At 35.9% G+C, this 12,484-nt stretch overlaps 1 protein-coding gene across 3 annotated transcripts in view; it reads right to left on the reverse strand.

Annotated features, from left to right (window-relative positions):
* Positions 1-12,484, reverse strand: part of EEA1 (early endosome antigen 1) — a 109,604-nt gene that overhangs the window by 76,814 nt on the left and 20,306 nt on the right. Inside the window, exons 2-6 of one of the 3 annotated variants that reach the window (XM_072724566.1) lie at positions 12,385-12,477; positions 5,610-5,735; positions 929-1,053; positions 288-342; positions 133-198 (exon numbers count right to left, since the gene is read on the reverse strand). In XM_072724566.1, the coding sequence (XP_072580667.1) occupies positions 133-198; positions 288-342; positions 929-1,053; positions 5,610-5,735; positions 12,385-12,477 (465 nt within the window). The remainder of the gene's footprint in view (positions 1-132; positions 199-287; positions 343-928; positions 1,054-5,609; positions 5,736-12,384; positions 12,478-12,484) is intronic. The other 2 variants (XM_025992220.2, XM_025992221.2) reach the window with 2 other exon arrangements.

The following is a 12,484-nucleotide window of genomic DNA, read 5'->3' on the forward strand; positions in this document are numbered from 1 at the left end:
TAAATATAGTAAACTAGAAGTTACTTATATCAGGCCACCTGCTTACAAAATGCATATTTTCAACAACTAATAACACAACTTCTAATAAACAAAGAACTAATAAACACACTTCAAGTATTTAAAAGCATTTACTTGCTGCTGGAGCCCTTGAAATTTTTCTAATTCTTTCTTTAATTCTTCTGAGTACCATTTTTCTTCCTAAGGAAAAAAAAAAAAGATTTTTAATTTCAAGAGATTTATTATCTGAAACACTGAAAATAAACAAATATAATCATTTTTATTGTTACCTTAAGTGATGCCTGAAGGTCTTGGACCTCTTGTCTAAGTAGTGTTATATCATCTCTAAACATAAATTGAGGAAGAAAGAAATTAATAGCTAATGTTCTCTAACAACCTGGTCTCTTAATAAATCATGGCTAATGACTGTACATTAATATTCTAGTTTTCTCAATTTAAAAAAAAAATGCCTTAGAATTTTATGTATAGAATTTTATGTATACCCTTAGAAAAATATTTTTATTCCAAAAGCTCATTGTTTATAAATGGAAAAACACTTTATCATAGAAATGATATAATCATCAAGTTACCTGAGCCAGAAACAAAATATCCCCCATTAATCTACCAATAATAAGGATCAATAGTTTCCTATTGCAGTTAGCATCCAATCTAAACTAATTAACAGGGACTATACAATCTATATAGTATAGTTCCTGCCTTAACACTACTCCTCACACTCACTCAGCTCAGGCAACACTGATTTCTTTCTGTTCCTTGAATCCTGTCAAACCTTCTCACATTCTATGCTCCTTACCCTAAGAGTCAATGAGACAAAGAACAGTGAGCACACTACTCAAGGCCCTAACACAGGAAAGAGATCATATCACATGTGTTCATAACAGAATTATACTTCAAAGCGATTGTACTGTACCGCTTCAGAGCAAGAGCCTCTCCTCCATGACTTGAGTCATTACCAGCATCGTGAACTACCTCATAGTGTTTGAAAAGTTCATCAGCAGATCCAAGGGATTTCATACACTGGGGACATATGAAACCCTACAGAAAGAGGCAGGAACAGGTTACAAAATGGTGTTTAATACTGTTAAGACAGCAATGTATGTATCACAAAATACAGTCAACTGTTACTACTTACACCAATGGTGCCATTAATAAATTGTAATTTAAGATGTTAGGCCCAAATTCTGGTATTGTGTAAAGGTACTGTCTGCTCTGGTTGAAATTTATAAAACAAAAAGAAAACCTTTACAACCATCTTTTAAGTTGAATGAATCGATGGCAAGAATACAGAAGTCTAATTTGAGAAGTTAGTTTAATCTAGAAGACTAGTTGAAAAGATCTACCATCATATCTTCTTTCTTTCTAGATATCCCCTTAGTAAAATAATCTCTGTCCCAATCTACTTCATAGGAATGAGAACAAAAAAATAAAAACATAAAGTATTCTGATCACTGAGGAAGAAAGTAATATAGTAAATAATTTAGAATTACCTCAGAATATTTACAATGATTGAGAAGCACTATAGTCAGTAAATTCCTTGCTAACCTAAGATTAACACTGTAAAAGCCTAAAGTTAATAGTCCCATAAAATAGTACACATTTATAAATAATCTCAGAATTATATGGCTATGGCATACAAGGTCCTGCATGAGTATTCCCTCAATAACCTAACCACTCTGATGATGCCTGGAAATCTCTCACTCTCTCCAACTATACTAACATCTCCACTCCTCTGACTTAACTATGTTCCCTAACATACCATGGTATTCCACGTTTCAGGGCCTTTGCATATATACTGGTTTTTCCCTCCAGCACCATTCTTGGTAGCTTGTCAAGTTTCTACATTCACTATAATACACAACACAACAGAGCTTTTTACCCATGTTGGCTAGTGTAGTATTTTGAACATACTCTCTATTTTCTACATTGAATATTTATTTCATAAAATAAAGTAACGACCAGCTGGCTCAGTCATTAGAACATGTGACTCTTGATCTCAGGGTCGTGAGTTCAAGCCCCACATTGGGAGTGAAGCCTACTTCATATCTATATAAAGTATGAATGAACCTAACAGGGCAGAATTTGGCACCAAAAAAAAAAAAAAAACAACAACAACAAAAATAAAACAGAAGAGCTTTAACAGCTTGCAGATTATAAAACCTTCCAAGGACAGCCTGAGCATAATAATAAATGCTCTAAACAAGTAAAAAATTTAAGCATCTAATGCTCTAAACAAGTAAAAAATTTAAGCAAATTTCTCTTTCATTGGATGCTCACAAACAGCACATCATCATTTCTCATCTACATACGTTACGAGGCAGAATCAAGGCTCGCGGCATCCTGGGGATACTGACATGCAGACAAACATGAGCAGACGATGACATAACACAAGAATCCATAAAGAGCTACGGGAACACAGGAAAAGAGAACTCCACCTGTGCCTGTGGCAGGAGTTAATGCTTTATAAAAAATACACAGATATACAATGTATCTATGTATATACACTGGCTATGGGACACTGGAATAAGGTACTTTTAAAGACTGAATGGCAGTTACTTGTCAGAAATAAGAGAAAGGCATTCTAATAAAAGTGTGGAAGGAGGTTTGAAACATAGTCACGCTGCATTTGGGAAACAGGTGTATCCTGGTTACAGAGCCAGAGGGAAAGGCAGAGGCACAACAGGTAAACAAATGCAATGATCTCCTATGAAACTCCTGAAATGAGCAAAGCTGGAAGTATTAACAATGTAACTCTGGACATCTGAATGATGCCATGAGGCCACAGAGATCTTTGGTGCTCAGCACTGTCTTTTGGATGAATGAATATTCCCAGCCTATGTGCTAATCTAACTGATGTTATGCTCTTTCTTCAAAATCACCTATTATCTACCATCATGTTTTATAATGGCTCCACGTGATGCTTAATTTGTCATTCTTGTAAGAAACTCCTATCCAGTACTGTTGAGCTAACATGCCTTCACTGTAACAGTACATCAACCCCTATACTATTAAGCCTGTCATTTCTCTTTTGCATCTCAGCTTCTACTAGTAATTAGAAAGCAAATTATAGAATATTCCTCAGAGAATCCACATACCAATTATACTATTTAATCTTTTTAAATCTATATAATCTTTACAAGTTTGGCTTTTTAACTACTGTCTCTACTTCCAGATTTTGGCTCTAGATACCTAAGAATTGGAGAAAGCTAATGTCACATTAAGGTATGTCATACCTTCTTAAAGCTTCTAAATATTACCAGGTTAATACTCCAGAAAGAACTGATTCATCCCTAAAGAGAAATTTTAGAAATTCAGTAATATATATTTATTATAGAAATATTCCACCTAACTGAATATTCCATATGATTCACCTAAGTGAATTTTCCATGTTTATTTATTTTTTTTAATTTTTTTTTAATTTATTATTTATGATGGTCACAGAGAGAGAGAGAGAGAGAGAGAGAGAGAGAGGGGCAGAGACATAGGCAGAGGGAGAAGCAGGCTCCATGCACCGGGAGCCTGATGTGGGATTCGATCCTGGGCCTCCAGGATCGTGCCCTGGGCCAAAGGCAAGCGCTAAACCGCTGCGCCACCCAGGGATCCCATTTTTCCATGTTTAAATAACACATTAATTTGGGGACATTTCTGATAAAAATAAATCTTTCTAAAATACATACACTTTCTCACCTTCTTAAATAGATGATATTAAACTATTGTTTGATGTCTCAGAGGCATAAGTATTAATCACTGAATGGGTGACTTCTACTTTATTAATTCTAGCCTCTTTAACTTCTATATTCACATTTTATAGTTTTTTCCTACACCCTGTTTTGTCTTTCCACAATCATTTCTTAAAAGTATTTACATGCTATATCTAATAAGGCCCACCTGATATAGATGAGAAGGATAAAGAAAAAAGTTTATTAAAACCACATCACTCATTTAAAATGACAGTATCATAAGCTCAGAATGAATATCTGAGGGATGTCTTATGAATAAAGTGCATGATCTTTATAGTTCATGAACTTTGTAATACTAATTCTGGATATTAAGAGACTGCTTCTCTATTTTTTTCTCAACCACCTCCAAGGGAACTAAAGTTAACTAGATCAATAACTTCCACAAAAATGTAGATTACAAGAAAACACTAAAAACTGGCAGTTACATTTCCGTTAATCATTCCAAATTTCTCACCAACTTACACACACACACACACTGTACTTAAGATTAAAAACAGTAAGCCCCTCACTCTTAGCTTTCAGTTAGCTCTAATCCTTTCTCAGATACACTGCAGCTAAGAACCTGACTTAACACTTCTGGCATCCCTGTTATACCAAGCGTTCTTTCAATTAAAAAGAAAGTTCTCATTTAAGTAGGTGATGCTGTGTCTTTTCATTTTGGTTAACCTATAAAGAAGAAAAATTGACACACATGTTCTGAAAGGAAGACACTGGTGAAATGCTAAGGAGAACGCTAAGAATCTTTTATGCCTCTCTCCTTGCTTGCACCAGGTAACTAATTTAACTGGTATCCTCCTATAATGCACCCATTTTCCCCATAACCCTAGAAAATGTCCTGGTTTAACTGTTTCCCAGTGAAGTTTTTCTGGGGTTCCCTTCAAGTTGAATCACCACAGCATTCTTTTTGCAAATATTTATCACAGAAATTTCCTGGGATAGATATCATATCTTACTTACCTTTTTATCTCCTTTACCTACCAAAATACATGGTACATAAGAAGTTCACTATTAATATGATAAATAAGTGTATGTCTGGTAAAATCTTTTTCTTATATATGTAATTGCCAGACGGAGAAACAAACTTTTTTTCTCTTTCTGGGTACAAGAAGTTTCCTTCTTTTGTAAGATTTGCAAAAGAATTGGGAGAAAAAACTATGTTTCTTTTGTTTTTAGAATACTGCAACAATTTTCAAAGGAAAGAGATCATCTAAAAAAATTTTTCCAGCCTGCAAATGGGCAATAGTTCCCCTCACTGGCTTCCACCCTCAGCCTTAGATAAACCCCAGTCCCACACACTACAGAGAAACATTTGGGTAATCCACTGTTAATGATGAGTAGTACCATTCTGTCACCTTCCTCAAGTCCAGGGCGTCAAAACAAAGATTGAAAGAGTGGTAGATCCAGATTCTAATGCCATATATTTTCTCAAATAAAGACAGTAGCAATTACTATGCAAAGTCCTCTTTCCATGTAAAAGTAAAGCATTTTAACCTAAAGCATTTTAAAACATTCATCAGCATTAACTAAATAATAAAGATAAAACATACAGATGTTGAAATCAAATATCATCCACTCTATATTTCAAATTTCATGGCAAAATTTATGCAAAAATATTAACTTAAAACTTTTATATTTGTTTACAGATTCACAAAAAAGACAGCTGCAAAAAGTAAGAGCAACCCAACTTCCCAAGAGCCTGTTTTCCTTATTGAACCTTTCCTTAAGCATGCATAATTAAAGTAATCCATATTCCCTTTGTAGCATAAAAAGTTAAGCAACACCAAGGCAAGAAAAAACAAAGCTATTTTGAGCAACCCATAACCAAGCTGCTAAGGCAAAATACATAGGACCCACAGTAACACTGGAGTCATTAAGCAGTTCCTGTCCTCTTGTTTCATTTTCAGTGTGCACTTGCTGGTAATGCTCCGACAAATCAATAGCAGTTATACATCTTTTCATACATAATGGACAGATGAAACCCTGTGAAATAACAACTTTTAGGAGGATATACATAAAAAGTTATTTATAAATCAAAATACAGACAATGAAAACAGACACAATAGGAAAATAATTAATATATCTCTTTTTAGTATATGTAAGGGAAATTTTCACATAGTAACTATATAGAAAAAGTGAAAGATCTATCCAAAATAGGACAACTAAAACTAGTTTCCATTCTTTTGCTGGAAATTCCCATTGGTTCAATTTTATTATAGTTATCACTTGCTTTAGTTGGAATATTAATTACTCTTTTTGTTTAGGACACTTTGTCCTTATTTATCTGAGAGCCATTATTGGCAAGTTAGCCTTTATTTTAGATCAAGAAATGATTGGCAGTTACAACAAGCAGCTCTATGTGAGATAATGTTCTCAACAACAAAAAAAAAAGTTCTTAAAATGAAAGCAATTTTTAATCTGCACCATATTCCACTAGCCTAAGTCCCATTTTTGTCCACACTCATAATTCCCAATAGAGGAACCTTCCTTCTAAATTTATAAACAAAACAAAATCATTTTCAGTCAATCTCCCAGATTCTCCATACCTAACAATAGCTCTACTTTAAAATGTGGGTTGCCACACTGATCTACAGTTTAAAGTAAATAAAATGAAGACTATAGTGAAGGATAACAGATTATAAAGCTGTGAGTTTTTGTGTCAAAAATAGATGTGGATTTGAGATTCAACCAATGCTGACGATATAACCTTAAGGAAATCACTTTACTTTACTAAATGTCAATTTCCTCATCTATAAAATGGGGCTAATGTTGGCACCTATTCCTCTAGAGTTACTGTGCAGTACATAAAATCCTTAGTGTAGTGCTTGCAACATTTTAAGTGTTCAAAAATATTGTCATTAGATGTGTGGTTAGAGAAGAAAGGAATGAAGTCAGGAAGGGCTGAAAGGCTAGAAGAAAAGACAGGAATTAAACAACTGAAATATTCAGCAAGGACAAAAAAAGTAGTAAGAATATGAGAAGGTTTTTGAGGGGCTAGGTAGTCGTGGTAAGGAATGGGAACATTTGGTCTTAACATCTCAAGTCAACTATTCTGCCCAGTAATAAGGTGCAAGGTACTATTATGAACTTGAGTAGCTAGAAAAGAATAAACATCAATAGCATTGAAAACTTATGAACTGGGAGGCTAGGATGTTCCTTGAGTCATTAATGTCACTTAGGATAATAGCAAAGGAGACAATGACTATAAACAAAGTCCCAAGGTGCGAGGCAAGGCAGAGTAGCAGTTAAGAACCAGGCCTGGGCTTGAATCCTGGATTCACACCACTCTTAGTAGCTTATAGGACCTTCAATTTCCTCTTCTGTGAAATGGAGTAATAGTAATACCTATTTCTTTGCCGGGGGGGAGGTGGGGGTCCTCATGAGAATTAAATAATACATGCAACGTGTTTATCATAGCATCTGATACAAAGAAAACATTCAATAAATGTTAGCTATCATTATTATCATCATTCCTTTTGTTAACAATCCTTAAAGGAGATTAGCCAGGGGATGAAAGTGAGGAATATGAATTCTTTTTACTGAAAAAAGGGTTAAGTTCAGGCAACCACAGTCCAAAGTGCTGGAAGTACAGAATAATAATTACTTAAAAGAACACATCAGTGCATTTATTTCTGCCATGATGGTATATGCTGCCTCTCAATTTACTGGTTTCTTCACTCTCAGCCTCCATGTACAATCATTCAATCTTTCATTCAAAAAGTATGTACTGAGTGTGATTATGAGTGTGATTCCAGCCATTATGCTCTTTGGTTCTGAGAACCTCAGGAAACTTACAGGCTTCTTGAAAAAGTCATGAAAGAAAATAATTACATTTTAGACCCCACTAACCAGAAAACCCTATTAGAACTGCCTTCAAAATATATTTAGAACCACAGGACCTCCACTGTCACCACTCTGAGCCAAGCCATGGTACCCTGCACATGGATCACTGCAATCGCTTTCCACAGTCCCTCTGCTTCTCTCCTCACCCGACTAACAGTTTACTTTCCACAGAGCTGCAAGAATGTATCCTATAAAAATGTAAATAAATTTTGTCACTTCCCTAGTCAGAACTCTCCAAGGGCTTCCCATCTCACCAGAAGTAAAAAACCTAAGTCTGCACAAAGGCCTCTGAGGCAGGCCCCTAAGGCCCTGCATGAGGTGAGCCTGATTACCTCACAAATCCAGTCTCTCCTCACTCACTGCGCCCCAACCACACCAGCCTCCCTGCTGCTTTTTCAACAGGCTAGGCTCCCACCTTGGAGACTTTCTACTTGCTCCACATGAACAGAACACAGTGGTTCCAGGAACCACATGACTCATTTCCTCACTTCCTTCGGTTCTTCCTGGGCTATGCCTTCTCAGAGAAGTCTTCCCTACAATCCTATTTGAAATTGCAACAACCCAGAACACTTTCTATGCTTCCTTCCCTACTTGATTTTTCTCACTAACACCAATCGTTTCCCTCCGTCCATTTTTTGTATGTTTTGGGGATTTTGCCTATTTCCACTTACTAGAACATCCTCTACCAGGATAAAAATTTTGACTATTTTACTCACTGCCGTATCTCTTGCATCTGGAACGATGTTTGACAACAATATATATTTGGTAAATAAATGAATCTTACAATAATAACCATTACCAAAAGGATAGAAAATACAATTTCCCAGAAACACACAAAAGAAGCATCTATTCCACATGTGAGTCAAGTATGGTTTACTGAAAAAGTAATTATCTGTAATGAGACCTAAAGGATAATCAGATGTTAACCAGACAAAAAAGCAAAAGGGCAGGTAAGGTATGGGGATCAGCATACAGAAGCCCAAAGATAAGAACAAACCTGGCACACCTTAAAAGCAGGAGTTCTGTATGCCTGGATCACAGAGCACAAAGAAATACAACCGCACATATAAGGTCAACTGATTTCTCATAAAAGGGAAAATTTAAATCAATGGGAAAAGGTAATATTCTCAAAAAAATAGTACTGAAATAACCATATAGAAAACTGGTTTCCATATCCATATGAAAAAAAAGGGACCTCAACCACTACCTCATACCACACACAATATTTTAAAATAAATCAGACTTAAATGTATATGCTAAAATGATTTTTTAAAAAAATATCAGAAGCAAGCATAGCAGAAAGTCTTTGCAATCCTGGGGCATAGGCAAAAAAAAAATTGTAGAAGGACCCAAAAAGCACTAACCAAAGAGAAAGGCTGACAAACTGGACTTGACCAAAATTCAAAACTTCTCTTTGAAAAACACCATTAACAAAATGAAAAGCCACAGACAGAAAAAATATACACATCACATATATCTGATTATGGTGTAAAGTCCAAAATTATGGCCCAATACTATGCCCTGCTTTGTCAGGTGATGATGGGAGAGCTTCAAATGGCCTAACTGCAAGTGCCCTTCCCACACTGCTCCCACAAAGAGCATTCTCTAGTCAAATACCCTCCTCTTGGACGTTTAGTCTGTAAAGTGCATGACTCTTGATCTCTGGGTTGTGAGTTCAAACCCCACATTAAATGTAGAGATTACTTAAAAAATAAAATCTTAAAAAAAAAAAACCCTCCTCTTCACAGAGCCTGCTTATCCCTAAGTAGCAGGTTTCAGTTCCCTGCCAGCCCATAGAATAATTCAAACAAGCCAATGACAATCTCCTGCAGGAACCAAGAGGCACCCCATCCTCTTGATAATAACATAAACCCTGCCTCTCACAGCCCGTGGTTGTTCATTTTTTTCCCAAGTTCAGTCCTCATATGGCTCTTCAAGGCATACAGTGTTCTCCTGAGCCATAAGTATATGTGACTAGCAAACTGCTGTTGACTTCAACCTGTCCAGTGTCAGGCTAACTGTATGTTCAGCCATCCTGATAAGCCTACGACAGCCTTAACCAATAAGGATAAATAGGAGGCAATCAAAATATTGATAAAGGACTTATACCCAGAATAGATTTAAAAAAAAATTTTTTTTATAGTTCAAAAACAAAAAGATAAATGATCCAACTTTTAAAATGATTAGACTTCAGGGATGCCTGGGTGGCTCAGTGGTTTAGCCCCTGCCTTGGACCCAGGGCATGATCCTGGAGTTCTGGGTTTGAGTCCCACATCAAGCTCCCTGCAGGGAGTCTGCTTTTCCCTCTGCCTATGTCTCTGCCTCTCTCTATGTCTCTCATGAATAAATAAATAAAATCTTTAAAAATAAATAAATAAATGAAATGGTTTTCCAGTTGCAGACTAAATGAATAGATTGACTTGCCCCATTTCCTCCTGCTAGCTACACCTAACATCCCTAGACATTATATATAAAACAAAAGAAACATAAGAGAATTCTGAAAGGTGATGAGAAGGTGGACCAGCAAAGCATCTCAGGATCCAAGGACTGACATAGTAATAAAAACACTGGGTTTTCTTTTGCCTCATATATTCCAGACTGGGTACTAGGGAAGCTGGCAACCTAGACACTTTAGTGAGCACTTACAAAAAGGGCCTGCCCTCTCCAGCTAAAGGACCAGGAAAATCAGTGAGTAGTTTCAGTGGTTACCAAGGATGGAAGTCAGACTAGAAAGGGATAAAGAGTGAACAAAGATGTTTGCTTCTGGTAATACATTAAATAGTCTGAACTATCATTCTGATAACAACTAAAGAAAAATTGGGGGTGCCTGGCTGGCTCAGTCCATCAAGCATCAAACTCTTGATTTTGGCTCAGGTCATGATCTCAGGGTCCTGTCAAACTCTGCACTCAGGGGGAAGTCTGCTTGAGATTCTCTCTCTCCACTTCCCTCTGTCTCTCTTGAACTTCCTAGCCTCCAGAACTCTGAGAAATAAGTGTTTGTTGTTTAAGTCACTCAATCTATAGTACTTTTGTTTCAACAGCCATATTAAGAAAACATTATATATCAATATATAACAAAATATAAAATATGACATAAATATGATATAAATAAAGCAAAATATTGCTTTATTTCTATTTCTTTAAAGTCCTGAAGACCCAAGTGTCTGGGTGGCTCAGTCAGTTAAGTGTCTGACTCTCGATCTCAGCTCAGCTTTTGATCTCAAGGTAATGAGTTCAAGCCCTGCACTGGGCTCCACGATGGACGTGGAGCCTTTGTAAAAAAAATAATTTAAAAAATTAGTCCTGAAGACCATATTTCAAATTCCATATAGATGGCTAAGGGGACAAAGTTAAAAAATTGTTCAAAATGGGATGACAACTTTAAGGTAAAGGGGAAACATACCTGAGAGAGAGAGGCTGATAGAGTTATCACCTGAGACCTTGACACTTATGTACCCTAGCACTGGGCATATGAACCTCTCTACAGCAGTATTTGTATGCTGATAGGAAAAATTCATGACATAGGTAGAAACTAAAGTGGCAGGAGAGAAGGAGAGAGAAAATAAAAAGAGAATGTGGAAAAGAAGAGAATCCAGAACACAAGAGAAAGGATTGAAATCTGATAGGAAAAGAGAACTATCTTCCATGTATTAAAGTAAGAGAGAATAAAGATGGATGCAAATAGCTTTGGGGACAAAACAATTGGTGTTCACCTAATATTTCCTAATATAGAAGATGCCTGAGGGAAGGTGGGATAGAATAAGACACAAGAGAGATTTGAGGATAAAGAAGAAAGTAAAACTATCTCTGACAGTAGGAAAATAACACTAATAAGTAAATACAGCAGGATTACCAGGCACTGCTCACTACCCACTGGAGATTTTTTTGTTTTGTTTTGGCCTGACTGAGGTTAACAATTAAATTTGCTCTTAATAAAGTTCAACTGATACTTTTCTCTTAACTCTCAGGGTCTTGTTAGATCTCATCATGGTTAATATCCATATATATGAAATCAGATGGCCAGAAAGAGACAAAACAGGGAGATGAATGGATAGAGAGACAAACTCAGAAAGACAGAAGACAGACTCACCAACCAAGAGGTGCAGAAGGGGGAACACAGGAAAGGGGACTGGGTTGACAGTACAACTGGGCCCAGAAAGGGGCAACTGACAGAAATTGTCAGAGTAGAATGTGAGTACATCAATATCTTAGGGACAATATTAGTGGTGGCTTTTATGCTCTTCTTTTTCCTTTTCTACTTTTTCTATAATGAGCAAATCTTGTTTGTTAAAAATAATAATAATAATAAAGCAAGGCTTTACTACTAAGGCTGACTTCTCCAAAACTTTGAGTTCTTTCTTAGATTTACTTTCCTCATTAATTTTTAATAAACTTTGATAGATAAAAGCTCTTACAAAATCATAAATGAAGACAGCAAATAATGTATAAACTTTATAGATAATCTCATTTTTCATTTTAGCTCAGTAGTCACGACAGTGCAAACACTATCACCTGGTAATTTTTATAAACAGATTTTAAAATCTTCCTTAAGTTGAGATGACATTAACATTGAAGATAATTTCACAATTTAATTTTCAGTCTTAATATACACTTTCTCAGTCTTACAACTAAATACCAGAATTTTTCTACAAGCGATTCAAAAGTCACATTCCAGTTTGTTAAGAAGGATGAGAATGTTTCCTACAATACAATTACTGACCATTACTCCAAATATCTGTTCACTTTCCCTTAAATAATACTAAATTGTTTTGCCAAATTATTTCCATACCTCTGAAGAGCTTTCATTATTGACATCTACTGTGTTTATAGGAGCTGCTGATGAATCTAAATCAGAACCTTGAGAGCCAACTCTCCCAGGAGTCTGAAAC

This window comes from Vulpes vulpes, chromosome 10, assembly GCF_048418805.1.
Source record: "Vulpes vulpes isolate BD-2025 chromosome 10, VulVul3, whole genome shotgun sequence".
Classification (NCBI taxonomy): Eukaryota; Metazoa; Chordata; class Mammalia; order Carnivora; family Canidae; genus Vulpes; species Vulpes vulpes.